Genomic DNA, 24,885 nt, shown 5'->3' on the forward strand with positions numbered 1-24,885 from the left:
GATAGCACAGCGGTTGGGCGTTCGCCTTTCACGCGGCTGACCTGAGTTCGATTCCTCCTTCCCTCTCGGAGAGCCCAGCAAGCTACCGAGAGTATGGAGCCCACACGGCAGAGCCTGGCAAGCTACCCGTGCATATTGGACATGCCAAAAACAGTAACAGTAAGTCTCTCAATGAGAGACGTGACTGGTGCCCGCTCGAACAAATCGATGAGCAACGGGATGACAGTGACCATGAGATGCAGCGTTACAAAGCTGATCATGGTCGGGGTTCAGTCCTAGTGTTCCAACACCAGCCCTCCTCCAGTGCACAGTTCCCGCACCAGTGACCCCAGGTCCCTCCTGCCCCCCCACCCCCAGCCTGCCTCTATGGCAGGCACTTTCCTTCTCTCTCTCTCTCTCCCTCCCTCCCTCTCTCCCTCCCTCCTTCCCTCTCCCCCCCCTACCCCTTTGGGATATGATGAAGAAACGCAGTGTCCCGTTCTGGGGTTACACCCGACTCTGCTCAGGGCCCACTCCAGGTGGGAGTGGGGCACTCCACGCGTGGTGCCAGGGAGCGAATGGGGCCGGTGGCACACCAAGTGGCCCTGGGGTGCCCCGGTACCAAGTGACCTGCTGCACTGTCTCTCCAACCGGGAAACAACTCTGTCCGGGACTTGGCCGTCCTGCCCTGAAAGTCTGCGGCTGCCCGTCTCCTGAAGCAGCTCGGCTGCCGAGGGCAGGGCCGTTGTAGGCACAAGCCCCTGGCACTGATCTTCGAAGGCTTTGGCCTGTTTTTGCTAAAAGAATCATCTGGGGGGTGGGGAGCACACCTGATGCTCAGGATTTACTCCTGGCTCTGGATCAGAACTTACCTCTGGCGGTGCGTGGGGGGCCGTAGGGGAGGCCGGGGATCAAACCTGGGTTGGCCACTGCAAGGTGAAGGCCCTCCCCACTGCGCTGTGGCTCCAGCTCCAGCTTGCCGAGAGAATTTGAGAAGCCACACGCCTGACACGTTTTGTCAGGGGCGGTGTCATTGACAGAGCCCTGTGTTCCTCCCAGGACCCGGCTGGGCAGTGTGTATATTGTGAAATGGTCCCTCTCGTTAACGTCTGTTATCTGAACAGTCACACGTTTTCCTCTTGTGGAACCTTAGACACACAGTTTAGAGACCAAGCTGGCCTCTGAAGCAGCTTATCAGAAGTTTAACGAAGAAAAAAAAAATTTTTCCCCCTAAACAGAGGTAGGCACTTATTTCAAGTTTTATGGAATACAACAGAGATGAGAACTGACTCTATGTGAGCGAAATTCTTCATTTGAATGTTCAAGCATAAGCCGCCCCATTTAGAACGCACGCAGAATTTCGGAAGGATCACCTGAGATTCTTCTCCGTGGCTTTTCTCAGACATATTTTGAGTTTTTGTGGGGGGGCTGAGGGGACTTACATGAGGTCAACATTGTTGACTGAACTGAAGGGAGGGGCACCAGCCCTGCCCATCCCTTCTCCTTCACAGACGCTCACAGAAGGCCGGAGAGAGGAGATGGAGAAGCCAGAGGGATCATTGAGCACTTTGGGCTGGGCAGGAGGGCGTTTGCTTTGCACATGGCCAACCCAGGTTCAGTTCCCAGCATCCCATATGATCCCCCAAGCACTGCCGGCAGTGATTCCTGAGTGCAGAGCCAGGAGCAACCCCTGAGCATCGCTGGGTGTGACTCAAAAAGAAAAAAAAAAAGAATTCTGGGCTGTGGGAAGGGGTACGGGTGATCTTACCCAGGTCAGGGGCTTGTAGGCCTGTAGCTGACCAGGTTTGAGCCCTGGGCTAGAGATAGGACAGTGGGTCAGGTGATTCCTTGCGCGTGGCCAACTCCCGTTCAGTTCCCAGAGCACTGTCAGGGGTCACTCCCGAGCCAAGAATAGCCCCTGAGCACTGCTGGGCGTGGCCCCATTTCGAGTGTGAAGGCGCACGGGAAGTCTGTCCACCTGGGGAAGGGACCAGGTGAGATTCCGGAACCATCTTGTGCCGGCTCTGAGAGAAGGCCACGCTGAAGTTCTAGAAAGAGCCCTTCACATTTCCTGGGCAGCACGCTCTTGGGATACTTGCACCCCACTTGAAAAATATCGGGGGGGGCGGTGCTGGGGGTGGGAGGCGAGGTCTGGGTGGGCTGGGCGAGGCTCTGTCCACCGAGGGCTCCGCACGGGCGGTGCCAACCCCGAAGCCCAAGGCAGGGCCTGGAGTGGTGGACACCAGGACTTGGCCCTGAGTGGGCAGGACCCATCGGGCTTTGCAGAGTTGCCCGCCCACAGACAGACCCCAGGAAAGTCGCAAAGTGGTCCTGGACATGGGGGTACCGGGGCACCCCAGGGACCAGCTGACGGGGGCTTAGCTGACCGGGCACGTGGCCAAGACAGATGGATTTAGAACGAAAGACGAGGGAGGAAATGGGGTGGGTTCAGGTGCGAGCACCCGAAGGACCAGCTGAGGCCACTCGACAACGTGCGACCCGGTGGCAGGTGTCATCCCGCTGGGAGCCGCGGGGCCCCTGCGTGCCTGGGGACAGTGTTCGGGGATGTCACCAGGGCCGCCCGCTGAGCCCCCAGCCTGCTTGGAGCCCGCTGAGCCCCCCAGCCTGCTTGGAGCCCCCGGCCTTCCCTTGGACCCGAGCAAGCAGGGCTGGGGCAGCCTTGAGAGCCACCTTGGTCCAGCCTCAGTTTCCCCACCGGCACGGTGAGACCTGATCACACACTCTCCTGAGGGGGCTGCTGAAGAGCGGAGCGTCTGCGGGGAAAAGGGTCCATAACTGGTCACCGTGAGCACGGCCGAGAGGCTCTGTGAGGCCCGGCTGTGTCCCGGACCCCCAAGTCCCTCAGAGCGGCCCGACCGGTGGGGCTCATGCACACAGTGGTCTCGTCTCTCTGGTGGGGTCAGAGACCCCCATGGCTTTGGAAGGGTGGGGGTTCGAGAGCTGTTTGCCCACCCCCTGCTTACCGATCCCGGCAAACGGGGACCCCCAAACTATGCATCTTGAACCTTTCGAAGCTCAAATTCTTTTTTTTTTTTTGGGTCACACCCGGCGATGCTCAGGGGTCACTCCTGGCTCCGCACTCAGGAATCACCCCTGGCGGTGCTCAGGGGACCATATGGGATGCTGGGATTTGAACCTGGGTCGGCCTCGTGCAAGGCAAACGCCCTACCCGCTGTGCTATTCCTCCAGCCCCATCGAAGCTCAAATTCTTGTGTGCAGCTTGGACCAGGCGTGGCCGGACGCAGTGCTGGCCACAGCCAGGTCCGAGGGGGGACAGGTCCCCGTGAGCTCCTGCAGCCCGGCCCAGCTGACGCCTCCTCCCCCCCCCCTCCGCAGTACCAGGTGCCACCGGCCCAGCTGAGCGCAAGGCAGCTGCAGGTGTCCGCGTGGCACCTGGGCTCGCTGGCCCGCAGGGTGTTCCTCGGAGAGGTGACCCTCCCCCTGGCCACGTGGGACTTTGAGGACAGTGCCGCCTGCTCCTTCCGCTGCTACCCGCTCAGGGCCAAGGTGACGTGTGCTGTGGGCCCCACACGGGGCGGGCAGGGCCTCTCGGGGCGGGTTGAGCTGGATGGAACCGTCGTGCTCCTGCAGGTGGCCCCGGAAAGGGCGTCCCCGAGCAGGCTCAGAGCTGGGCTCTCCTGGTGGGGTCTGCCGGAGTGTCCACCTCGGTGTCCCCCACCGAGGGGCCCCCTGGGTGACTCTGGAATCCTCTCAGCTGGAGCTCAGGCCTCACTCAGCCCTGGCTGCTCACTCTTGTGCCCGAGTTTCGGACCCCCAACTGTGGAGAGAGCCAGTCCACACACGACAGTGCAAAAGCAAAGGAGCTTTAGTACTAGCCCGAGCTAGGGTCCGAGTCTCATCCACTGCACTGGAGTCTTGACCAGGACCCCGACTCCAAGTCACAAGTGGTTTCTATAGGGCTCAGAGTTAAGCAGTTAATACCCTGGTCTGTCTTTAGCATCGGCCCTACTACAGCAGTGGTCAGCAGTTAGGCGGTGGCTAGCAACAGCGCCTCAGGAGGGTGCAGTGACCCCTCACGACCGGCCGGACCCAACTGCCCAGTTCCTTATCTTGGCACATTACTCAACTGGGAGTTTACCAGAAACGGCAAGTCCTGCTCCGGGAAAGAGAAACTGAGGCCCGGCTGAGACTTAATGTTGGCTGCAGCCCGTCATGGCCTCAGCCTCGCCCTCACACTCACCCTCACTCCGACAGGACAGCGGGGCAGCGGCGGGCTGTGTCTGCCGCGGGGAGCAGGGCTGTGCCCAGTCCCGGGGACAGGAGCAGGTCAGGCTGGAGCCTGGGCGCGTGGGCAGCGAGGGCCCGGGTCCTGGGACTTCCCCACTCGGACTCTGTCCAGGCTTCCTTGACGCCACCCAGCAAGGTGCCTGGGGGCCCCTCGGCTTCCTGCGTCCTCTGCTGGGTGGGCACCGGGTGGTGGGGCCCAGGAGTCCCCCCCAGTTGCCCCAGGCCCACAGGGCTGAGCAGAGCCCAGCGGCTGCTGGGGCCCGTGGCTCCTGCCTCAGTGCTCATCTCATATCTAGGCCGAGCCGTGTGGAGACAGCCCTGGCCCTGCCAACCATGGGGAACTCACTGTCCGCGCCAAGCTGGTCCTCCCGGCGTGGCCTGGAAGACCCCCCGGGGCTGACGAAGGTGGGTGAGCTCAGTCCGAAGGAGCACTCTTGTCACCACGTCACTGGCCCAGAGCTGGGAGCGGTGGGGGCGGGGATGGGGGGCAGGTTCGGTTCTGCTTTGGGGCTAACCCTGGCGGGCGGGCAGGGCAGGGGGGTGGTGGGGGGACGCTCCTCCTGACTCTGGTGCCCAGGAGGGGACGTCTCTGGCCTCTTCCCTCCCCAGGCCCCACGTGCTGAGTGGCTCTCACCAGGGGCCAAGCAGCCCCCCCCCGCCCCCAGGCCTCTCAGAAGGGAAGGGAGTGACCCCAAGGCCGGCCTTCTCTCCCGGGGGAGCGGCCTTGAAGGATGGGCGCCCCGGGCTGGCCTCGGGGGGGCCGGCATGTCCTTGGGGGGCTTCCCAGGTTCAACTCACTAAATAATGTGGGGCACGTGGAAAGGCTGGGGTGGGGAGCACCGTGGGGAGGACTCCGCCCACAGGAGCTACTCCTCCAGGTCTGGACGGGGAAGTTCTGCCCTAGCTTGGGGTTGCCCAGAGGCCTTGGCTGACTCTGAGCCCCCCAGCATGGGGTTTGGGGCCCTGAGTCCCCCCCCAAACTGGCTACCACTGGGCTGCCACGTCTCTACCCTGGGCCCTGGGCACCTCTGTGCCGCCCTGCGGTGGTGCTTAGCAGCCCCGTCCCCCAGCATCGCCAAGCTGGCTGGGCCTGCAGGGGGTGGCGGGGCGGGGGCGGGGGAAGACCGTGCCCTCGGGATGCTCTCTGGGGGGCCGGGAGGGCTGCTGCGCGCACAGGGGCCAGTCCAGTTTCCCTTGCAGAGCCCGACGCCCCGGCCCGGAGCGGCCAGCTCTGCTTGGTGGTGCTCGGCGCCAGGAACCTGCCCCTGCGCTCCGACGGCACCGTAAACTCCTTCGTGAGGGGGTACGTATGGCCCGCGGCCCGCTGCTGCCCGCTAAGGTCCATGCTGCCGACAGGGACCTTGTGTGGCCCTGCAGGGGAGGCGCCAACCGTCTCGAGCTCCTTTCCGCGTTTCAGACAAAACCCAACAGAACGCTGGGACCAGGGTGGGCAGAGGCTGGAGGAAGCCGGGAGTCTCGGACCGCAGGGCCCTGGGAAGTGTCACTAGCTCCGCACTTGCACTACTGCTCAGGCTTCAGACTCCACAGTGCTCTGGGTGCGGGAGATCATGCTTAGGGCCCCCCCCCCCCCCGGGCAGTTTTCATGGGGCAGAGTGAACCGCAAGGGTCCATAGGGCGGCATCTCTGGGTCCTGCACCCGCGGGAGCTGAGGCGGGCAGCTGCAGGCCCGGCTCCCTCCCTGGGCTGTCCACACTTCGCAAAGGACAGCAAACACATTTGGTGCCACCCTGAGGTGCCGGCTCCCCGCTAGAACCCTTGGGGGGAGTGCAGCCGGGCTGAGCGGGCGCCCTACCCCTGCGCCTCGAACGGCCGGGACGAGTGAGACCGGGGCTGGCTCAGTGGCCCACCGAGCTCCAGCGGCAGGTGGGCAGAGCAGAGGGACCTGGCAGGGGACATGCATCCCGGGAGTCTAAGTGGTGGACACGCAATCCAGCTCGAAGAGAAGTTTGGCGCAGCTGCCAGCGGGGCGGGGGCCGCGGGCGCGTGTCAGGGGCCTCTCTTTCCGCCCGCAGCTGCCTCACCCTGCCCGACCAGCAGCGTCTGAGGCTCAAGTCCCCCGTGCTGAGGAAGCAGGCCTGCCCCCAGTGGAAGCACTCCTTCGTGTTCAACGGGCTGACCCCCTCCCAGCTGCGGCAGTCCAGCCTGGAGCTGACCGTCTGGGACCAGGCGGCCTTCGGGCTGAGTGACCGCCTGCTGGGACGCGCCAGGCTGGGTTCCAGTAAGTCTGCGCTGTGCGGCCCCCTGGGCCCCGTGGATAGGACCCTCCGCTCCCAGGGGAACCGGGTGCCGTGGGTCTAACTCGGCAGCTGGCCAGTCTCGCCCCTGAGCAGTTCAACACTTGAAACCAGCTGCAGTCAGCGGGCGGGAGGGCTGGGACACATCGGCACGCCGGGCCCTCACTCCCTGCAGGATTCTCTCCTTAAAGGAAAAGGCCGACTTCCCCCACTCACGGCGCCCCGGGTTCTCCCTCAGAGTCGAGGAAGAGGCTGCACTTGGCGACAGGGTCGCCTCTGGGGAGAACGTGCCCCAGCCCCGCCTGCAGAGCTTCCCCAACCCTGCAATCCCCCCTATCCTCCCCCACACCTGCAGCCCCCCGAAGGCCTGCAGAGGACACCTCGGTGCTGGGTTTCAGGGTGCTCTCCTCTCCGGAAGCCCCCTCCTGCGGACACACTGGTCCCCCCCAGCCTGGCCCCCCCACCCCGAAATCAGGGCTGAGCGGAGACAGTCCGCGCTGTGTCCGGAAGGATTGGCTGCCCAGACGCTGCGTCCTGGTTCTGAAATTAGGAGGAAGAGGCAGCTCTGGGGACTCCAGGGGTGGGGGCGATACTGGTACCTGTTCTCAGGGGGTCTCTCCCCACCCCATACCTGTCCTGGGGGTCTTTCCCCACCCGTGCCTGTTCCACAGTTCTCACCTCACCCCATTCCTGTCCTGGGGGCCTCACTCACCTAATACCTGTCCTGAGGGTCTCTCCCAACCCTGTGCCTGTCCTGGTGGGGTCTCTCCCCACCCCTGGGGGTCACCCCGTTACCTATCCTGGGGTCTCACCTCACCCCATGCCTGTCCTGGGGGGGTCTGAGACTTTTCTTGATCTTCATTTTTTAAGACGCGGAGAAAAGGGGTGGTCAAAGGGCGCCCCCCCACCTGACTGATCTCTCTTGCCATCCTAGAGGGGGACGCCGCGGGCAGCGAGGACGCCGGCTCCCAGCCCAACCTTCAGTGGCACAAAGTTCTTTCCAACCCCAACCTGTGGACTGACATGACCCTCAGCCTGCACTGAAGCGGAGGCGCGGGCCAGACACCCAGGCCAGGTGGATGCGGGGACCCCCCCCCCCCCGCCCGTGGCAGCCCTGCCTGTGCTCGGGCTCCCCGCTCTGCCTCCGGAGAGAAGCTTTCGTGGGAGCGCGGCCGCGTGGCGAGGGGCCGGGCTGGCCACAGGGCGCGGTGCCACGTGAAGCCGGGTCAGATCGTCTGCGGCCGAGACTCGGCTCGCCTGGTCGCATACAGGTTCAGCAGCCCTGGGCCTGCAAGGGAGACCCCAGGGGACCGTGGCTGCTGCTCCCCTGGGCCCCGGATCCTTTCCGTGCACGGACCCGGGTGCCCTCCGCACGCGCGCGTCACTGCACGGACAGGGTGTCCATACGCACGAGTTTTATTATTCTGTAAAAGGTAACAAAATATACAGAACAAAATTTTCCCTTTTTTAAGCTAATGTTACAAACACATTTCATGTCTCCGTATAAATATTCTTCTGGTCAGGTGATCACTGATTAGGCGTCACCCGGAAATGAGACGCCAAGCGCAAAACAAGCTGGTCTCGGTGGGGGGGGCGGGCAGGTGAGGCCGGTGCGGGCCCTGGAAGGGTCTGGGAACAGTGCGTACCTGGTCTAAGAGTGCTTCCATCCATCTTCAAACTAAGTCTCACCCCTCCCCCAAACATAAATATAAAGAGGTGGATCCTCCCTAGAAATCAAAATGAATTTATCTGAGCTCACTGCAGACACCGAACGAAGTATGGCACAGAGGCTAAGCCACGATATGGTGCTCTCTAATCACCCGAAGCCACCACACGGTGCCAGCGTCAAGTCTGACACGAACTCGGCAGCTTCTTTCTGCCCGGGGTCAGTCAGGGTTCAGTCGGGCTCCAAACACAAAACAGGAAGTGATTCAGTAATAACAATAACAATAATAATAATAATAATAATGATCAGGCCTGTTTGGCACTCGATACAATTGGGAAAGATAAACTGGGGAGCCTTCTCGGCCCCCGGCCCCGGGATGTTTCCCCTGAAATAACTACTTAAAGGAACTGAAGGTGACGGGGGCCTAGGTCGGGGAACTACGCAGCCGGGCTCCAGCCTGCCGCCCGCCGCCTCACATGGCCTCGAACTCGTCGATGCGCTGCTTGGTGTTCCCCTGCCGGATCTGCCGCAGCGTCTTGTACTTGTCCCGGCCTTGCCGCATGTTCTCGGTGTGGATGATGTCGTTGTGGGTCTTCATGTTCTCGTTTCTGGCCTGGGACAGCTCGCTGCTCAGAGTCTGCAACAGGGAGCAACAGCAGTGAGGAAGGAGGGCAGAGTGTCGGACACACGCGCGCGCACACACATGCACATAAGGCACATACATGTACGCACGCACTCAACCACATGCATATACTCATGCTGCACATATGCCAAGCACCACACACACGCATGCATGCACTCACGCACCCACTCACACTGCACACATGTGTACACACATGCACACACATACCACACATATGCACCCACTCATCCAACATGCCACACACATGCACTCGTTCATGCCACTCATATGCATGCGCTAACGCACTCAACAACCCACACACATGTACCCACTCACATACCCCCTTGCACCCCACACATGCGCGCACACACCCCTGCGCCCGAGCCTGACCTTCAGCTGCCGCTGCACGCGCTCGTTCTTCTCAGCCTCGGTGACCCGCTTCTCCTCGTTGCGGTGGTCCAGGATGCCCTCGCTCGACAGCTCGGCGCTGTAGCCCGTGTACTCCGTGTCGTCCTCCTGCGGGTTGTCCTGCACGTGGAAGTTGACGGGCTCGTAGGAGGCAGGTGGCGGCGGTGGCGGTGCAGTCATCACCAGGTGCAGCTCCTCCTTGGTCTTCACCAGGTCATCCTGGGCCTCCTTGGCCTTCGGGAGCACAGGGGGCGGCTGAGAATGGCTTCCCGTGACCCGAGACCGGCCTACTCTCCCGGCCTCGCTCAGCAGCCACGGGGACCCGACGCTGGCCCCTAGTGACCCTGCGCAGTCTTGGGAGTTGTTTCAGCTTTGCACACGACATGATAGCAGCTGGTGTGTGTGTGTGTGTGTGTGTGTGTGTGTGTGTGTGTATGCGTAGATGTTTGCATGTGTGCACACACGTATGCATGTGTGTGTATGCGTGTATGCTCATGTGTATGTATGTGCATGTGTGTGCACACTCTATATCCTAGAGAGCTTTGATCCTCTCTGCCGTCTGCGTCTGCTCAGGGTGTGTCTGTGAAAGGCCCCCAGCCCCTGGGGAGAGCGGGCAAGGCTGTCCCTGTGCCTGCCCTGTCCTCTCTCTGGCCCTGCGGCCTGGGAGCGCAGCACCCACATGTGGCCTGGCCCCCCCATCCTCCCAGCAACTGCTCTGCTTGCCCCCCACCTGCCCACCCGGACTGGAGCTGGGCTTAGCCTGAACCCGTGCCCCCTGCCGAAACCCAGGCCTGGAAGCTCCCAAAGGCCGCCTGGGGGTGGGCGGGCAGAGGCCCCGGGGGCCCTGGGAGGGTCAGGCAGGGGACGGGGGATGTGGGACCGGGAAGGTGCTCAGGGAGCAGCTCTCACCGGAATGGCCACTGCTGACACAGCCTGTGGGTGCTGGGCCAGGGAGCGGGGCCCCACCCGGTCACATGGCACAGCTGCTGCCCGGTGCAGGGGCCAGACAGTGTGGACCTGCCCTCCGGCCCCACGGCCCCTCCCTGGACACCCCGGGCCAGCCCACACGCTGCCTGGGGGGCCTGCACACAATCGGGGTTAAGGTTCCTGCCGGGGGCTGCTGGCGGGGAAGGACAGTCCAGGGGGTCGCCCGGAGTGGGCGGACGGGAACAGGACGCTCTTTGTCCCCTGCTAATCCGACTGCGCTCACTGAGCCTGGGGCAAGCCCATTCCTCCGGGGATTTCTGCCTGGGGGAACAGCCGGCCTTGGCAGGATTGCGCAAGGGCCGAGGGCCAGCGGGGTGCCCCACCGCCAGGCCCCTGGCCGAAGCCGCTGCTTACCCGGTGCTGCCACTCCTCCACCTCGTCCTCCTTGCGCCTCCGTGCTTCCTCCAGGAGGGCGATCTTGGCTGTGTACTCGGCTAGCTCGGCGGCCTGTGCACGGGAGAGCCAGCCCCTTACTGCCAGGACCCCCACAGCCCGCCTGGGGAGCCCCTCTGGGACCCCGGCCCCTCCCACAGGCCACAGATGCCCCGCAGGCTCCCACCAGCTGCTCCTGGCTCTTGATCTGGTCCACCGTCTGCCGCTCCAGCTCCTCCTTGGCGCGCAGCGCGGCCATGCGGTCAGCCTCCAGGCGCTCGGCCTCCTCCTGGGCGCGCCGCCGCTCCTCCTCCAGCTGCAGCGCCCGCGCGATCTGGTCCGAGAGCTCTGCGGGGGGACACCAGGATGAGCCACAGCTCCGGGGTCCCCCCAGGTGCCAGCGGGTGCGGGCGCCGTTGGGGCACCGAGTCCCCTCCCAGCTCTGCACCGGGGAGGTTCTGATTCTGCAGGAACTACGTCCACATTCTGAGCTCACCCGGGAAGTGGCCTGTGGATGCCCTGGTCTCCTGAGGCGGGGGCGTGGTTCCCATGACACCCGCCTCCTGCCACTCTCTAGGGACACAGTGTCGAGAGCCCAGCCGAGGCGGCTGTCCTCCCCGGCCTGGTGGGCTCCACAGACCCCAGAAATTCCACTGAAGGTGGTTCTACTGGGTCGTCACCCCATCATCCCTCGATTCCAGTTTCTAAGGCGTGGTCGGGAGGGTTGCGCAGCATAGCGCCGCTCCAGGGGCTGGGGGGAGCCTGGGTACGCCCCCATGGAGCGCAGGGAGGGGGGCAGGGTGGTGTCACTGCTGCAGGGAGGGGGGCAGGGTGGTGTCACTGCTGAGCTCGGGACTCAGGACACCAAGGGTACTCTGGTCCGAGCCACCCTCCTGCCCGTTGTCGCACTGGGTGCCGGGCCATGCTCTAGGCTGTGGGCGCATGCGCGGGCCCAGCGCGCAGGGTCTTGGGCCCCTTCCCCAGTGCGCATGCGCGGGCCCAGAGTTAGGGACGTGACCCCTCGCGCCCCGTGCGGAGCGGGCCCAGCTATGGGGGGCGCGGCCGCCGAGCCCACCTTTCTCGGCCTTCTTGGTTTTCTGCTCGTAGTCCTGGAGCCGCAGCATCAGCTCCTCCTTCTCCCGCAGCATCTGCTCCTTCTCCTTCTCCACAATCTCGCGCCTCTTCTTCTCGGTCTCCAGCTGCTGCCTGTGGGCACAGTGGGGTCCTCACTGCAGCGGAGCCCCCCAGACCCCTGCCGGCCCGCAGACTCCTCTGCGAGGCCCAGGCCCAGCCGCGAGGGCGGAGCCCGGCTGCACGCTGCCCACACACTCCTCTGCCCATTGACCTCTCCCGGGTTCCGGGTCTGAGCGGGAGCACGGTTTCCCGAGCAGCGCCCCACGCAGCACCCCCTCCAAAGGAACCCCAGAACTCCCATCCGGGCTGCTCCACACCAGGACAGGGGCCCTGGAGGGCCAGCGTGCTCGGAGAGCATGGGAACCCCGACACCGTCCAGGAAAGCATCACGAGGGCTGCGTCTGGTTCCCTGGTGTCCTCGCCTCGGGGAGGCCTGGCCCAGGGGTCTGTCAGCACCAGCCAGTGCCCGGGGGCTCCATCTCTGCCCGGGCAGGGCGGCTCTGGGGCCTGTCCGTGGGTGGCGGGTCCCGGGCCCCCCCCAGGCTCACCGCTCCAGCTGCTTCTGGTGCTTCTCCTCGCGGGCCTGGGCCTTCATCTGCTGCACCTCGATGGTGTCGGGCTTCCGGCGCCGCATGTACAGCTCGTGGTTGCCCATGCACAGCTGCAGGATGCGCTTGTTGATGCGCAGGCGGGGGGCGTAGAAGACAAAGTCCTACGGGCAGAGCGGGCCTCGCTGAGCCAGGGGTGGGGGCTCATCCAGCACAGGGCCCCCAACGCCGGAGGCAGCGGGTCCCAGAGCAGTCGGGGCCCTGGGGGGCACCTGCGGGCCCCTGGGTGAGTGCATAGGGCCCCTGAGCTGCGGGAGGGTCAGGCCCCCCAGTGGACAGCCACGGGCCTCCCCCGAGACCTGTGACCCCTGCTCTCCTCTGGGGCGCTGACCCAGCCTGGGGAACTGGCAGGGCCGGCCCGTCAGTGCCAGGACTAGGTGCCAACGCTGTGGCCCAGCACCCAGGAAGGCCGCGGGCTGGCCGGCCGCCCCCAGCCCTCATTCCTGCCTCTCCCTCCCCACACCGGAAGCTTTCTCTCAGCCAAGTGCTTGCGGCCTTGCTCCCCATGTGCTCCTCCTGGCCAGTGCTCAGCATGCTGGGAACACAGCACCACGGGTGCCTCTCCACAGGGGTCACGCTTCAGATGCCACCTCGGGCCACGTATGTCACACATGTCACAATCCCCGTACCAGGTCATGCCACAGGGCGGGTGTCAGTGTCCACCTGGCCCCAGAGGGCAGGGGAGGAGCCAGCGGTTTGTGAGCTTCTGCCCAGGCTCCTTGGAAGGAGAAGGGCAGTGCTCAGGGTGCGAGGGCCGGCCACTGCCAGGCCGGGGCAGGGACGCTGCTGGGAATGCTGGTCTGCCCATTGCTTCTGCCCACCTCTCTGTCCTTACACAAGGAAGGGACAGGCCCGGCTCTGGGTGGCTGCATGGGCCCAATCGCTGGAGACTGACAAGACTCACTGGGTCCGCTTCCTGGCAACATACAGAAACACACACACACAGACACACACACACACAGACACACACACACAGACACACACAGACACACACACACACAGTGACAGGCAAGAAGGGGCGAGGGGCAATCAGGAGCCTCAGGTAGGCGAGGGGGTGGGAGCGGCGCCCGGCCCCAAGGACACATCGGAGGAGGTGGGTCGGCTCTGCGGGGCCCAAGGCCGGGTCTGGGGAAGTGGCCGTGAGGGACCAGGGCGAGCCAGGCACGTGGGGCTTTTCACCGTCTGAGACTCGGGTGTGGGTAGGGGACCCTGGGAACGAGAGACCCTGCGGTGACGGGGCCGGCAGGCTCCCAGTGTCGGGCCTAGAGCCGAGTCCCAGGAGACGCAGGGCCCCTTGCAGGCTCCAAGCTTGGAAAACTCGGCAGGGCTCAAAGGCCCAGATTCCTGTCAGCTGCTACTTTAGGCCACGCCCACCGGTGCTCAGGGCCCACTCCTGGCCCTGCTCAGGGGCCTCTGCAGGGGTATTCAGGACACTCGGAGACCAGACCCAGGCCCGTGGGGAGCAGCCACTCAGCACCCCATGCAGCCATTTTCTCCAGAAAGCAGGCCTCCAGCTGGTGGAGGGCCCTGCACATCCTCCCGAGCACTTAGCTGGGAGCAGCTTCAGAGCACTACCGGGGGGCTCCCCGCACCCCTCGAAAGTCAGACTGAGAAAATGGGGCTCTCACGGCCCGCTGCACCGCTGCATGCATGTCTGACGGGGGCAGGCAGCGCCAGCAGAGCAGATCACGGAACCCGCCAATCCACCATGGCAGCCTGTGCTCTGGGCAGTCCAAGTCCCGTCCAGGGGGTCCCCGGGATGACGACCCCACTGTCTCTGCGAGGACTGCTCCCCACACAGGCACCCTGCCTGGTGCGCCAAGTCTTGGGGGGCTGGGGTGGGAAGGAGGTGATGTCGGCAAAGAAAAGCAGGGCCGAGGGGGGAGAGGCAGGGGGTCAGGGGGAGTTGCGGGCCGGCCCTGGGGCCCATCCATGGCCTAGCACACGGGCCCAAAGCAGTCACATGAACGCAGCCACACGTGAGCTCAGAAAATGCCACCTTCTGTGGCACGCGGACAGTTTGGGGCTGTTACTCTTTTCTCTTCGCAAGAACAAGGACACTTGGAAACAGGTGACGCAGGAACCCGGGGCCCCGGCACCTTCCACAGCACCGGGCGGCCGTGGCCCCTCTCAGCCCGGGGTGCTGAGCGTGCCCCGCGGTCACGGGCAGAGAAAGCCAACTGCGGTCTGGACCACACTTCCGCACTCGCACTGGCCCGGCCCGGCAACTCACCGGCGCCTTCTTGTCGATAGGCTTGATGACGAACTTCTTGTCGCTGAAGGAGATGTTCCTGATCTCGCTCCAGGGGAAGCCGATCTTGGGGGTCAGCCTGGAACCAAGGGGCTGGTGAGCTCCGGGCCGGGCTGCGGGCACGCGAGGCGGGGCCAGGCCGGGAGCCACGGGGCCCGGGGCCCAGCCGCAGAGCAGGTGTGGGTGCGGGGTCTGCAGCCCGGGCACGTGCCCTCTGCTCGCTGCCCTCTGCCAGCCGAAAGCCCCGAGTAGCGGGATGCTTCAGGCCACACCCCAGGTGATGACTCAGCTCCGAAAGCAGTGACGCACTCTGGGCAGGAAGGGAGAGGGGGCAGCCCTTCCTCTTGCTTGGGATGGGGGTCCTGTGCTTTCCAACCCTTCTGAGGAGTTTTCAAACAGAGGCGTCTGGAGGGACCGTCCTGGCCGTGTGGCACAGAGGCGAGTGGGGCAGGGGTGGGGGCAGGGGTGCTGGGGGCAGAACTCAGGGCCCCGCATGTGTCTGGAGACGGAACCACTTCCTGGCCCAGGACACAGCTTTCTCCTTTTGGGGGGTGTGGGTAGGGCTTTTGAGCCACACCTGACACCGCTCAGGGGTCCCTCCTGGCTCTGCACTCAGGGATCACTCTTGGAGCTGCTGGGGGACCACAAGGGATGCCGGGGATTGAACCCGGGTCGGTCATGTGCGAAATAGCACCCTCCAATGCTGCTCAGCCCCCAGTCATGCTTTTATGTGTGGCTCTCCACCCACAGGGCCGCGTGCGTGCGTGTGCATGTGTGTGTGTGTGTGTGTGTGTGTGTGTGTGTATGTGTGTATGTGTGTGTTGGGGGGGGAGCAGGCACCAGGCCGGAACAGGAAGGACGCAGTATTCTGAGGGGCTGCGGGGAGAAAGGGCCCAGAAGCGCGGGGCCCCTTGAAAGGACACGAGGACTGGCCACAAACAGCAGGAATCAGTGCCCAGGGACACCCATAAAATGGGCTGAGCAGGGTGGTGCGACGGGCGACAGGCTGGGTGGCAGGGAGGGCGCTGAGTGGGGACGTGGAGTGAGACCAGGAAATCAGGGTGGAAAACTCAACATTCCCAGCACTGCCCAGCGTGGCCCCCTAAGAACTAGGGGGGTCTGCGGTCCACGGCACTGTTTCCTGCCCCTCTCCCCGGTGGCCAGCAGCTGGCAGCGAGGATGCTGAGTGGTACATGTGGGGGGGAGGGGGGGCTGAGGCCTCTGAGCACTGTGGGGACTGCCCAGCCTCTCCACAGAGAGGGTCTGCACGCCCGTGTGGGTCCACACCACACGCCTCACGGCGCTGACGCCCCGGGGCGCCGCACTCCGGAAAATGATCCGCCTTGAAGGTGCCCAAGACGGGCCGGAGTGGCAGCACCTGAGGGTGGGCGCTGGCCTTGCACGCAGCCCACCCAGGCTCGATCCCCGCAGGGAGGAGCCCGGAGCAAGCCCCGAGTACAGTTTATTAAATAAGAAATAAATTAGGGTGGGGGAGTGCTAACACGGAGAGGCGGGAGCTGCCTTGCACGCCGCCAGCCGGGTTCACTCCCCCAAGAGTGACCCTCTGCAGACAGGCGTGAGCTCTGGCAACCCCCGTGGAGCCCCAAACCCCCAACCCCAGAGAAGTGTCTGGAGACAAGTCCCAGAGACAGCGGCCCAGGACTGCCAGCTTTGGGGGTGGGGAGGGGTGGGGAGGGGGTGGGAACAAAGCCTGGAGCGTCCTGGTGAAGGAGGCGGCACGCGGGGAGGGGCCTGCCGCCCGCTGAGCTGCCCCCACCAGGCCCCGCCTCTGGCTACTTGCCGGAGCTTGAAAAACCTGCCTGGACAGCCCTGGCCAATGGGGCGACAAGATCTGGTCATTCCAGAACCGAGTTCAAAGGCTCAGGCGGTGTCCACGGGTTCCCACGGGGCCGCACCTGCAGCCCATCCTCGGGCTCAGCGGGGCTTGCCACTGGCCAGGCCCACTGCTCACTCCAGTCCTGGGGGTCACACCTGGCAGCCGCCACACGGCCCTGGGGGGCAGGGGCACTGGGGGGACCTGAGCAGGGCTCTGGGGGCCCGGGGGTCTGGCACAGGCTGGAGGAAACCAGACATGAGTTCACAGGTCGCCAACAGGAGTGAGCACTCCCGGCCGTGAGCAGGGGAGAGGGCGCACGGGCCATGAGCAGGGGTGAGGGCGTGCAGGCCTGACTGTGGCGAGTGCTGCCGCAGGGTGTGCGGTCAGCACACAGACAAGGCGAATCCCCAGAGAGGGGTGCGCACACCACTGAATGGGGGCTGGGCAGGGCCGGGCGCTGGGCCCTGTGCATTCACCCCCGCATCCGGGACGCATCTGGGCCAAGGGGCCCACCCCCAGGGATGCAGGGCGCAAGCCCAAGGGCATGGCGGCCCCCACGGCACGACTCCGCTGCTCAGGCCAAAGCTGGGGACCCCCCCACTCTGGTCGTCCCAGGAGACGCTTCCTGTGACCGTCTCAAATATGGGGGGCTCTGGTGGGGGGCTGGGGGTATGGCTGTGAAGCAGGGCGGGGGCGGGCGCATGGGGGAGGGCAGCTCCTGTCCACGGCTCTGCCTGGCACAGACAGCCAGGGAGGCCCAAGCGAACCTTCCAGGCCCTGCGAGCACTGTGAGCACCCTGGAGTGGGTAAGCAGACACAGGGTGGGCCGCCGCCGCTGGGGGCAGCTGGCGTCTGCGGCTTACAGTTTGTGGTGGGGGGCTTCAAGCAGGACATCCACACCCCCAGGGAAGAGCCCACAGAGCTCCGCGGGCAGGCGGCACTGACAGAGTGGGGAGCTGCCCATGTGCAGAGCCACTCGGCGACCCCAGCCCACACCCCACCTGGGGGGGGGCAGGGGACTCACTTGTCATCTTTCTCGTAGATGTTCAGCCCGAGGGCGTCCACGCCCAGCCACAGGTCTGTGCCCTTCTTGTTCTTGATCTCGAAGTAGTTGATCCCGTACATCTCCAGGTCCTGGGCGATCTTCAGATACTCCAGCATGGCGCTGTCTCTGCAGGGCAGCGAGCGGGCAGCGGCGTGAGGACCGTGGAGACCACCCAGGAGAGCCCCAGGTCGGAATCCCGTCCACCCGCAGTGCTGGGCACCCGTTCCCTCCCTCTCCCGCTCCGGCCACCCCTGCCACGACACCCAGTGCACGAACTCCTGCTGTTGCTCTCGGGGAGGCACACTGGTGGGGGGCAGGAACCCCTGTGCATAAATCGGGGGAGCACCCACACTCTCCGAAACACAATCACGTTCGTTTGCTTTGGGGCCACTCCTGGTGAAGCTCAGGGGGTCCCAGAGAGCAAGCTCTGACGCAAGCCTGCCACATCCTCCGGGCCACAGGGAGGACGGAGGGAGCACTTCTGGAGCTGAATCCCCACTCACTTGAGCATCCCGCGGTGCTCGGCGTGCCACACCTGGATGCGGTCCTCCCACTGGTCCCTGGTGAGCTTGTGCTGGTCCATGACTCTGCAAGAGACAGGCGGGGGGGGGGGGTGTCAATCCACAGCAGGGGCAGCGATGTGCCACCATGTCCCACCATGTCACATCACACGATCCTTGGTCCCACTACCCAGTGGTGACAGACTCAGAACCCAGACAGACAAGGGCGGCTCTCCGAGGAAGAGCTCGCTTCTCCCTCGCAGGAAAGTCTCTGCTGAGACCACCGGCGGGCAGGCAGACCACAGGGTGGGCACGCCTGCATGGGCTGTGTGTGTGCCACCCCCGACCCACCTCTGCGGGATGAGCCGCTCGGAGCTGAGGTAGCCGGCCTTGTGTGTGTCCTTGCTGTAGTCCCCGAACTTGGCCTGCACGGCGTAGGAGCCCAGCAGCACGGCCGTCTCGGGCGGGCAGTAGATCTCGTCACTGAGGATGCCCTCCTTCACTTGCAGGAAGAAGAGCTTCTGTGTGATGTCCTGGATCAGCTCCTCCGCCACGTCCTCGGGGTAGAACTTGGCGCGGAACTTGAACTGGAGCGGGGTCTCCTTCTTCATCTCCTGGGCGGACACCTGGGAGGACGAGCCAGGCTCTCAGCACCGCGGGCGGGTCCGGCCCCGCCTGCCAGAGCACTCCTCGGGCCGGGCCCAGGATTCTGCGCTGGGGCCGGCTTCCTGGCACCGAGGACGCAAAGGCCTCGGCCAGCCTGTTCCACAGCCACGCTCTGAGCGGGCAGTGACCGGCCCCTGGTTACTGGCCCAGGTTTTCTAGGGATGACCCGACCCCCTTTTTCAGTGGCAGAGAACTTGACTTTGGGAACAACCTGCCCTTGTGGCTGGCACACCTGGCATCTGCCCACACGGCCCTTCTGCCCTTGTGCCATGGAACCGGCTTCCCACGATTCGTCCCCCCACCCCAACCAGCTGCCCTCCTGCCCCGGCAGGGACCCACGGACGAGAGCAGGGCTGGGGGGGGCGGGGGAGAGGAAACAGTCAGATGGCCGCTTCCCTTCGTTACTGTTAGTGGCATTAGCCTGGCTTTCAAATTGGGAGATAATCTAGCGCAGGCTCCCACAAAGCCCCAACAGGCTTACAAAACAGTGCATGATTCACGGGTTAGAAGATTAGCAGTCTCCCAGGCGGGGCGAGGAAGCCCAGAGTTCGAAAAGCAGGGCCCCGGGAGCCCCCCGCTTGGCAAGGATCGAGTTTCCAGCCACCACCCTCGCTGCCGGGAAACCCGCGACCTTTTAGTCTGCAGAGACTTTTACACAAATAAAAAGGAACAAAACGGAGGGAGGCGAGGTGCTCCAGTTGCAGTGTCTGCCGTCCCAGAGCCCGAGCGCACTTAACCCCGACGTACCTTTTTATCGAGCTTCAGCCAGGTGGGGAAGCCTTTGTTATCCACATAGTGGAGGCCGAAGTACCACACTTCACGCAGGCCGATGGTCTTCACCACCTGCGGGAGATGTGCATGCTATGTGTGTGGCCGCACACGCGTGCGTGTCACCAGCACACACACACACTGCCTGCCTGGTGGGCCCATGGAAGGGGTTCCAAGGTGCCAACGAGGGCGGGCACTACCCACCGTCGGCAGAGGGACCAGCCGCCTCTCAGCCTGCAGAAACCTGCAGTTCTCATCTGAAAAAGGGCCTCGGCCCCAGTGGCAGGCTTCCCCTGAGCACCACTTGGAGTAATTTCCTGAGCACAGAGCCGGGAGTAAGCCCTGAGCACTGCTGGGCAAGTTATTTAAAAATAAAATCCAAGTTGGAGGCAGAAAAGCAGCCTGAACACCCTCAAACAGGGGTTGGAGGGCTTTGCTGTGGGATTTTAAATCCCACGACATATGAAACGTGGAAAGTAGTTGACCACTGTCCCAAAACACTTCTAGCGAATGTGAAAAGACCAAGGTTTGGACACACACAAGCTGACCAATCAGGTATCGAAACACACTCGAGCCGACCAATCAGGTGCCCAGACACACTCAAGCCAACCAATCAGGTGAATACACTCAAGCCGACCAATCAGGTGTCCAGACACACTCAAGCTGACCAATCAGGTGTCTGGAACACTTGCTCCACTACCAATCCGAAGCGGCTGAAGTCAGTTTCCTGCGCCCAGAGTCCAGGCCTGGCCAGACCCCGCCCCTAACGCGGGCTCCTCCTCCCCGTCCCCTATTGGGAGTGGTGGTGGGGGAGGCGGCTGTCACCAGGCTTCTGTGGCTCACAAGGAGACGAGAGAATCTCGCCTTACTCGTGAGACCAGGCTAAAGCCTGCTTACCTAGCTGGAGCTTTCCAGAAGGTTCTGACAGAGAAGAGCAAAGTTCTATGCCAAGCAAAGACATGGACATGCAGAGGGACACTGTGTCAGGGTGGGGGGAGGCGAGTCAGGATGGGGGACGGTGTGACAGGAGGGGGATGGCTGGGGACAGCGTGACAGGGAGAATGAAGGCAGCAGGCCAGGGTGGGGACAGCGTGGTGGGAGGAGAGTGACAGTGAGGGGCAGTCCGTGCAGTGGAGGCTCCTGCCCGGTCTCACGCACACACTCTGCGGGACGGTGCAGGCCCGCAGCCGCCGACACTCTCAGATCTGACAGGGGGATGCAGTTGGGTCAGCTCTGGGGCCTGGGTCTGCCGCTGGCCCCTGCCCACTGGGAATGGGCAGGAGTGTCCTCACCGCCCTGGGGTGGCCGCGGCTGGACAGGCAGAACTTGGGGCTGTGGGTGAGTGGGGTCTGGCTGGGGGCCTCTCTGGCACTGTCGGGGCGGTGCTGGGGCGCCCAGGAGGCTGGACGCTGGCTCTGTGCACGTGTTATTTAACCCAACAGCACAGGGCTGCGGCGCCCGAGGCCGCCCGTCCCATCCCTGGCAGTGCAGTGCTCAGGGTCACTCCTGGGTGAAGCTGAACCAAAAATGAACAGGCAGGGGGCTGGAGCAATAGCACAGCCGGGAGGGCATTTGCCCTGCACGTGGCGACCCGGGTTCGAATCCCAGCATCCCACATGGTCCCCTGAGCACCACCAGGAATAATTCCTGAGTGCAGAGCCAGGAGTAACCCCTGTGCATCACCGGGTGTGACCAAAAAAGTCAAAACAAAAAAAAGAACAGGCAGATAAAAAGCAAAAAAGAGTCTGGGGTCCTCGGGCACCCCAAAGAGCTGCCCGCTGGGCCTCTCCCCTGCCCGCGTGCTCTGCCCTCGCTGCAGGCTGACCTCTGGGGAACCTTTAGATTCCTGCCCCAAGTCCAGCCCCACCCAGCCGTAAATCCTTATCCTTAGTGGGCGAGGCAAGGAGGGGGTGCCCTCCACACCATGGCACGGAGAGGGCCGAGGGGCGTGGCCGAGGTACGCGGGCAGGCACGCCCTGGCACCCCTCACCCGCACTCCCCAAGGCCGCTCCCGGGGGCCGGCTTTGCCTGCCCACTGGTTGGGGGAGGGGAGGGTGAGGGGAGGAGGTGGGCAGGCACGGGGGCTGCCTCTCGGCCCTGAGCAGCCCACCTACACGGATACCAAATACAGGTCGTTTCAGGGGGCTCTCAAGCCCCACTGGACCCAGCGCAGGCGCCCCCTCCCGCAGAGCTGGGAGCTAGCTGCCCATGGGGGTCCCTGCTGCGCCTCACTCTGCTCCCCTCAGGAGGGTCCCGTCACGCCCACAGCTGCGAGGGAAGCAGAAGGCCACCCAGACCCAACAGACCCAACAAGACCCCACACGTGGGGGGCTGGAGCGATAGCACAGTGGGTAAGGCGTTTGCCTTGCACGCGGCCAGCCCGGGTTCGATTCCCAGCATCCCGTATGATCCCCTGAACTCTGCCAGGGGTAACTGCTGAGTGCAGAGCCAGGAGTGACCCCTGTGCATCGCCGGGTATGACCCAAAAACCAAGAACAACAACAAAAAAAAATCCAAAGACCCCAGACTCGGTGTTCAGTCTGCGGACCCCAGAGAGTCTGCACACAGCCGGGCAGAGCAGCGAGTCCTGGGCTGCTCGGGGCCGGCCGGCCCAGTCCCCGCTCCCACGAGTGTCCCCCTGGGAACCACCCCCTTCTCGTTAGGAATCTGTCCCCAGAGTGAGGTGCGCTTTAGTGGGGAGGCAGATGGGATCTCAGGTGCAGGGTGTGAGACACCTCCAGGTGCCGCCAGCAGCACCTAGGGATGGGGACAGCTTCAGGGTCACCTGCAGCATCTGCACCCCGGCCTCTGGGCACCCCTGCACAGCTGCCATCCAGGGTCTGGCAAAGCTGAAGTGTCACAGGGGGCCCTGGGTGGGGGGCCCACGCAGCAGCTCCTGGGCAGTCCGGGGCTGCCGACTCCCCTCCGGCATGCGGGCTCTTGTCCTTCCCTGTGTCCGGTGCCAACCAGAGTGAGCGGGGTGGGGGGGGGGGGGGGCTGAGACCCAGGGTAGGGAGGGCTCAGTGCTGAGGGTGGCGGGTCCTGCTCACAGCAGCTGGACCCACTGCCACCGGGGAGCAAGTGGCCACTGGAGAGGGGGCTGGCAGCAACTGACCTGGTCGAACAGCTGTTTGCCGGTGGTGTTGGGCTGGATGGCGAACTCCAGCTCCGCGTCCATGGACGTGACCCGGACATTGATCTGGAAAACAAGACAGGAGTTGAGTTGCTCGCAGGTCTCCACAGAAATGCAGGACGGAGCTCTCCATGGACAGCTCTGCCCACGCCACTCCCCATGTGCACAGACATGCATGTGAGAGCGTGCATGCGGCCCAGAGGCTCGGCACACAGCCACACACGTGGATGGTGTGGCTCAGCATGCATGTACACCTGCGTGTGTAAACACCCAGCAGGCGAGACTCATATGCACTCGGTATGGGAGCACACGCTCGACCACGCAGTGAGCCCCACTCTCTGCCCATAAGAGTCACTCTGGATTTTCCCAGACACCATCTGCTTGGACCCTTCCGATGGCCAGTGAGCAGGAGACTCCTGAGACCACAGTGGTGAGTGGGGGGGGAGGCGGGTCCCACTGCCAGGATGCTCAACCGGAGAAACGGCTGACGACACCTCACAGAGAGTGCTCATCAGAGGGGGTGAGACAGCAGAGACCCGGGCAGAGGCGTCCAAGTGCAGAGTAAGACAAGCACACAGCACAGACCAGGGCGCGAGGGGCTGAGACGGACCTCCGGCCTGGGTGGCCTTGTCTCTGTGGGCCTGGGAAAACCCACTTCAAATTCCTGAGAAAGTCAGAGGAATCGGATGAGGAGCTTGCAAAGTCGACGCGTTAGCTCCTCCTCCCAGAGGGAACCCCACATCTGTGGCAAAGGCTCAGAGGGGGCTTCAGGGGGACCCTGCGGACGGCCACGTGGACACCAGGGAGGGTCATGCGTTCCAGTCTCCTGGACCCAGCACTGCCCGACTCTGCTCTCCTGTCCTGTCTTGGCCTTCGGGATGGGAACTCGAGCACATCACAGTAGCCCGGGCTGGAGGCCCCAAGCCTGCCCCAGACGCCCACCAGCACAGACCAGCATTCGGGTCTGGCCCCCCTCCCCCAGCACTCTCGCTGGGTGTGCCCGGGCCAAGACCATCTTGATGCCAGGGTGCCGCCCGGCAAAGATGAGGCCATGAGGACAATAAAACCGAGACTGGCAGTGGGTATTTCCTGCACTGCTCACGCCCCTGGCTCGGGCTAAACTGCCCCAGAATTTCTTACTTTTAACAGCTCCCTAAATTACAGAATCCAGCTCATTTCATAAGGGTGTAGACTGCCACCAGTGCGTGCCGGACCGTCTTCAGCCACAGGCTGAGCAGGAAGGCTTGAGGTGCAGGACAGGTGTGCTAACACCATGCCAAGGCCAAACGGGGGGGAGGGGTATGTGTGTGTGTGTGTGGGGGTGTGGGTGTGCTCGAGCGAGTGCATGTGTCTGTCCAATTTGCAATTTGCCCCAAGCAGAGAGAGAGAGAGAGAGAGAGAGAGAGGGTATATTATGTGTGTGTGTGTGTGTGTCCAATTTGCCCCAAGCAGAGAGAGAGAGAGAGAGAGTGTGAGTGAGTGTGTGTGTGTGTGTGTGTGTGTGTGTGTGTGTGTCCGATTTGCCCCAGTGTCTCACAGGTCTGGCGAGCAGCAGCCTCCATTCTGCAAGGCCACCTCAAGGACGTGAGTGCTTGGCATTCCTGAGCCTCCCACTAGATCCAGTGTCCCTGTCCCTGGGCCATGGAAAAGCATGTCCCCATGCTCGCTTGTCTACATGCACACGCGACACATACACACACACACTCCCCAAAACTCAAAAAGAGAAGACGACGGCAGCTTCTGCCTCCATCAGTGACCTGCGGGATTCTTCTCCGCTCTAGTTCTCTCTCTCTCTTTTTTTTTTAAAGTTTATTTATTTATGCTTTTTTGGTCACACCCGGCAATGCACAGGGGTTACTCCTGGCTCTGCACTCAGGACTTACCCCTGGCGGTGCTCAGGGGACCAGATGGGATGCTGGGAATCGAACCTGGGTCGGCCGAGTGCAAGGCAAACTCCCTCCCCGCTGTGCTATTGCTCCAGCCCCTCTAGTTCTCTTTTTCTAGGGACTTTTCCCACACATGTCCCGGCCCACAGCTCCCGGGGGTGGGGAGATGACGGCTCCCACTGACTGAAGCGCATCTAAAGCCTTTCCTCTTCCTTGTTGCAGGAGCCCACAGGAAGCAAGTGTTCTTAGTGCACTAGAGACCTTGTTTGCCCAGAAGTAAGGTGGGAGTGTCTGTAATGCACCACAGAGTGGTCCCTCGGGAGCGCCGGGCCCCGGTATCAGTGTGCCTCCAAACGCAAACCGTGGGACCCAGGGTGTGTGGTGGCCCTGCGGCCCGGCTCGCCCTGATCACACACCCCTTATCAGGACCACGTGCACGGAAGCAAGGGCTGCTAAGGGCCTAACCCTCCCGGGGCAGCACGGGGGCCCTTGGAATCTT

General features: G+C 63.7%; 2 protein-coding genes across 3 annotated transcripts in view; one reads left to right on the top strand and one right to left on the bottom strand.

Annotated features, from left to right (window-relative positions):
• SYTL3 (synaptotagmin like 3) overlaps positions 1 to 7,759 on the top strand; it is a 58,409-nt gene extending 50,650 nt beyond the window's left edge. For both annotated transcript variants that reach the window (XM_055136591.1, XM_004600774.2), the window contains exons 11-15: positions 3,337 to 3,507; positions 4,545 to 4,653; positions 5,449 to 5,551; positions 6,282 to 6,487; positions 7,438 to 7,759. In XM_055136591.1, the coding sequence (XP_054992566.1) occupies positions 3,337 to 3,507; positions 4,545 to 4,653; positions 5,449 to 5,551; positions 6,282 to 6,487; positions 7,438 to 7,547 (699 nt within the window). In that variant the 3' untranslated portion in view covers positions 7,548 to 7,759. The remainder of the gene's footprint in view (positions 1 to 3,336; positions 3,508 to 4,544; positions 4,654 to 5,448; positions 5,552 to 6,281; positions 6,488 to 7,437) is intronic.
• A 144-nt stretch (positions 7,760 to 7,903) lies between these two features.
• EZR (ezrin) overlaps positions 7,904 to 24,885 on the bottom strand; it is a 33,091-nt gene continuing 16,109 nt past the window's right edge. The window contains exons 2-13 of the mRNA XM_004600773.2: positions 22,483 to 22,566; positions 19,347 to 19,442; positions 18,285 to 18,559; positions 17,937 to 18,020; positions 17,413 to 17,559; positions 14,534 to 14,630; positions 12,241 to 12,404; positions 11,634 to 11,764; positions 10,746 to 10,906; positions 10,541 to 10,633; positions 9,182 to 9,433; positions 7,904 to 8,806 (exon numbers count right to left, since the gene is read on the bottom strand). Coding sequence (XP_004600830.2) covers positions 8,642 to 8,806; positions 9,182 to 9,433; positions 10,541 to 10,633; positions 10,746 to 10,906; positions 11,634 to 11,764; positions 12,241 to 12,404; positions 14,534 to 14,630; positions 17,413 to 17,559; positions 17,937 to 18,020; positions 18,285 to 18,559; positions 19,347 to 19,442; positions 22,483 to 22,566 — 1,749 coding nt within the window. The 3' untranslated portion in view covers positions 7,904 to 8,641. The remainder of the gene's footprint in view (positions 8,807 to 9,181; positions 9,434 to 10,540; positions 10,634 to 10,745; positions 10,907 to 11,633; positions 11,765 to 12,240; positions 12,405 to 14,533; positions 14,631 to 17,412; positions 17,560 to 17,936; positions 18,021 to 18,284; positions 18,560 to 19,346; positions 19,443 to 22,482; positions 22,567 to 24,885) is intronic.

Source organism: Sorex araneus, chromosome 4 (genome assembly GCF_027595985.1).
Source record: "Sorex araneus isolate mSorAra2 chromosome 4, mSorAra2.pri, whole genome shotgun sequence".
NCBI classification, from domain to species: Eukaryota; Metazoa; Chordata; class Mammalia; order Eulipotyphla; family Soricidae; genus Sorex; species Sorex araneus.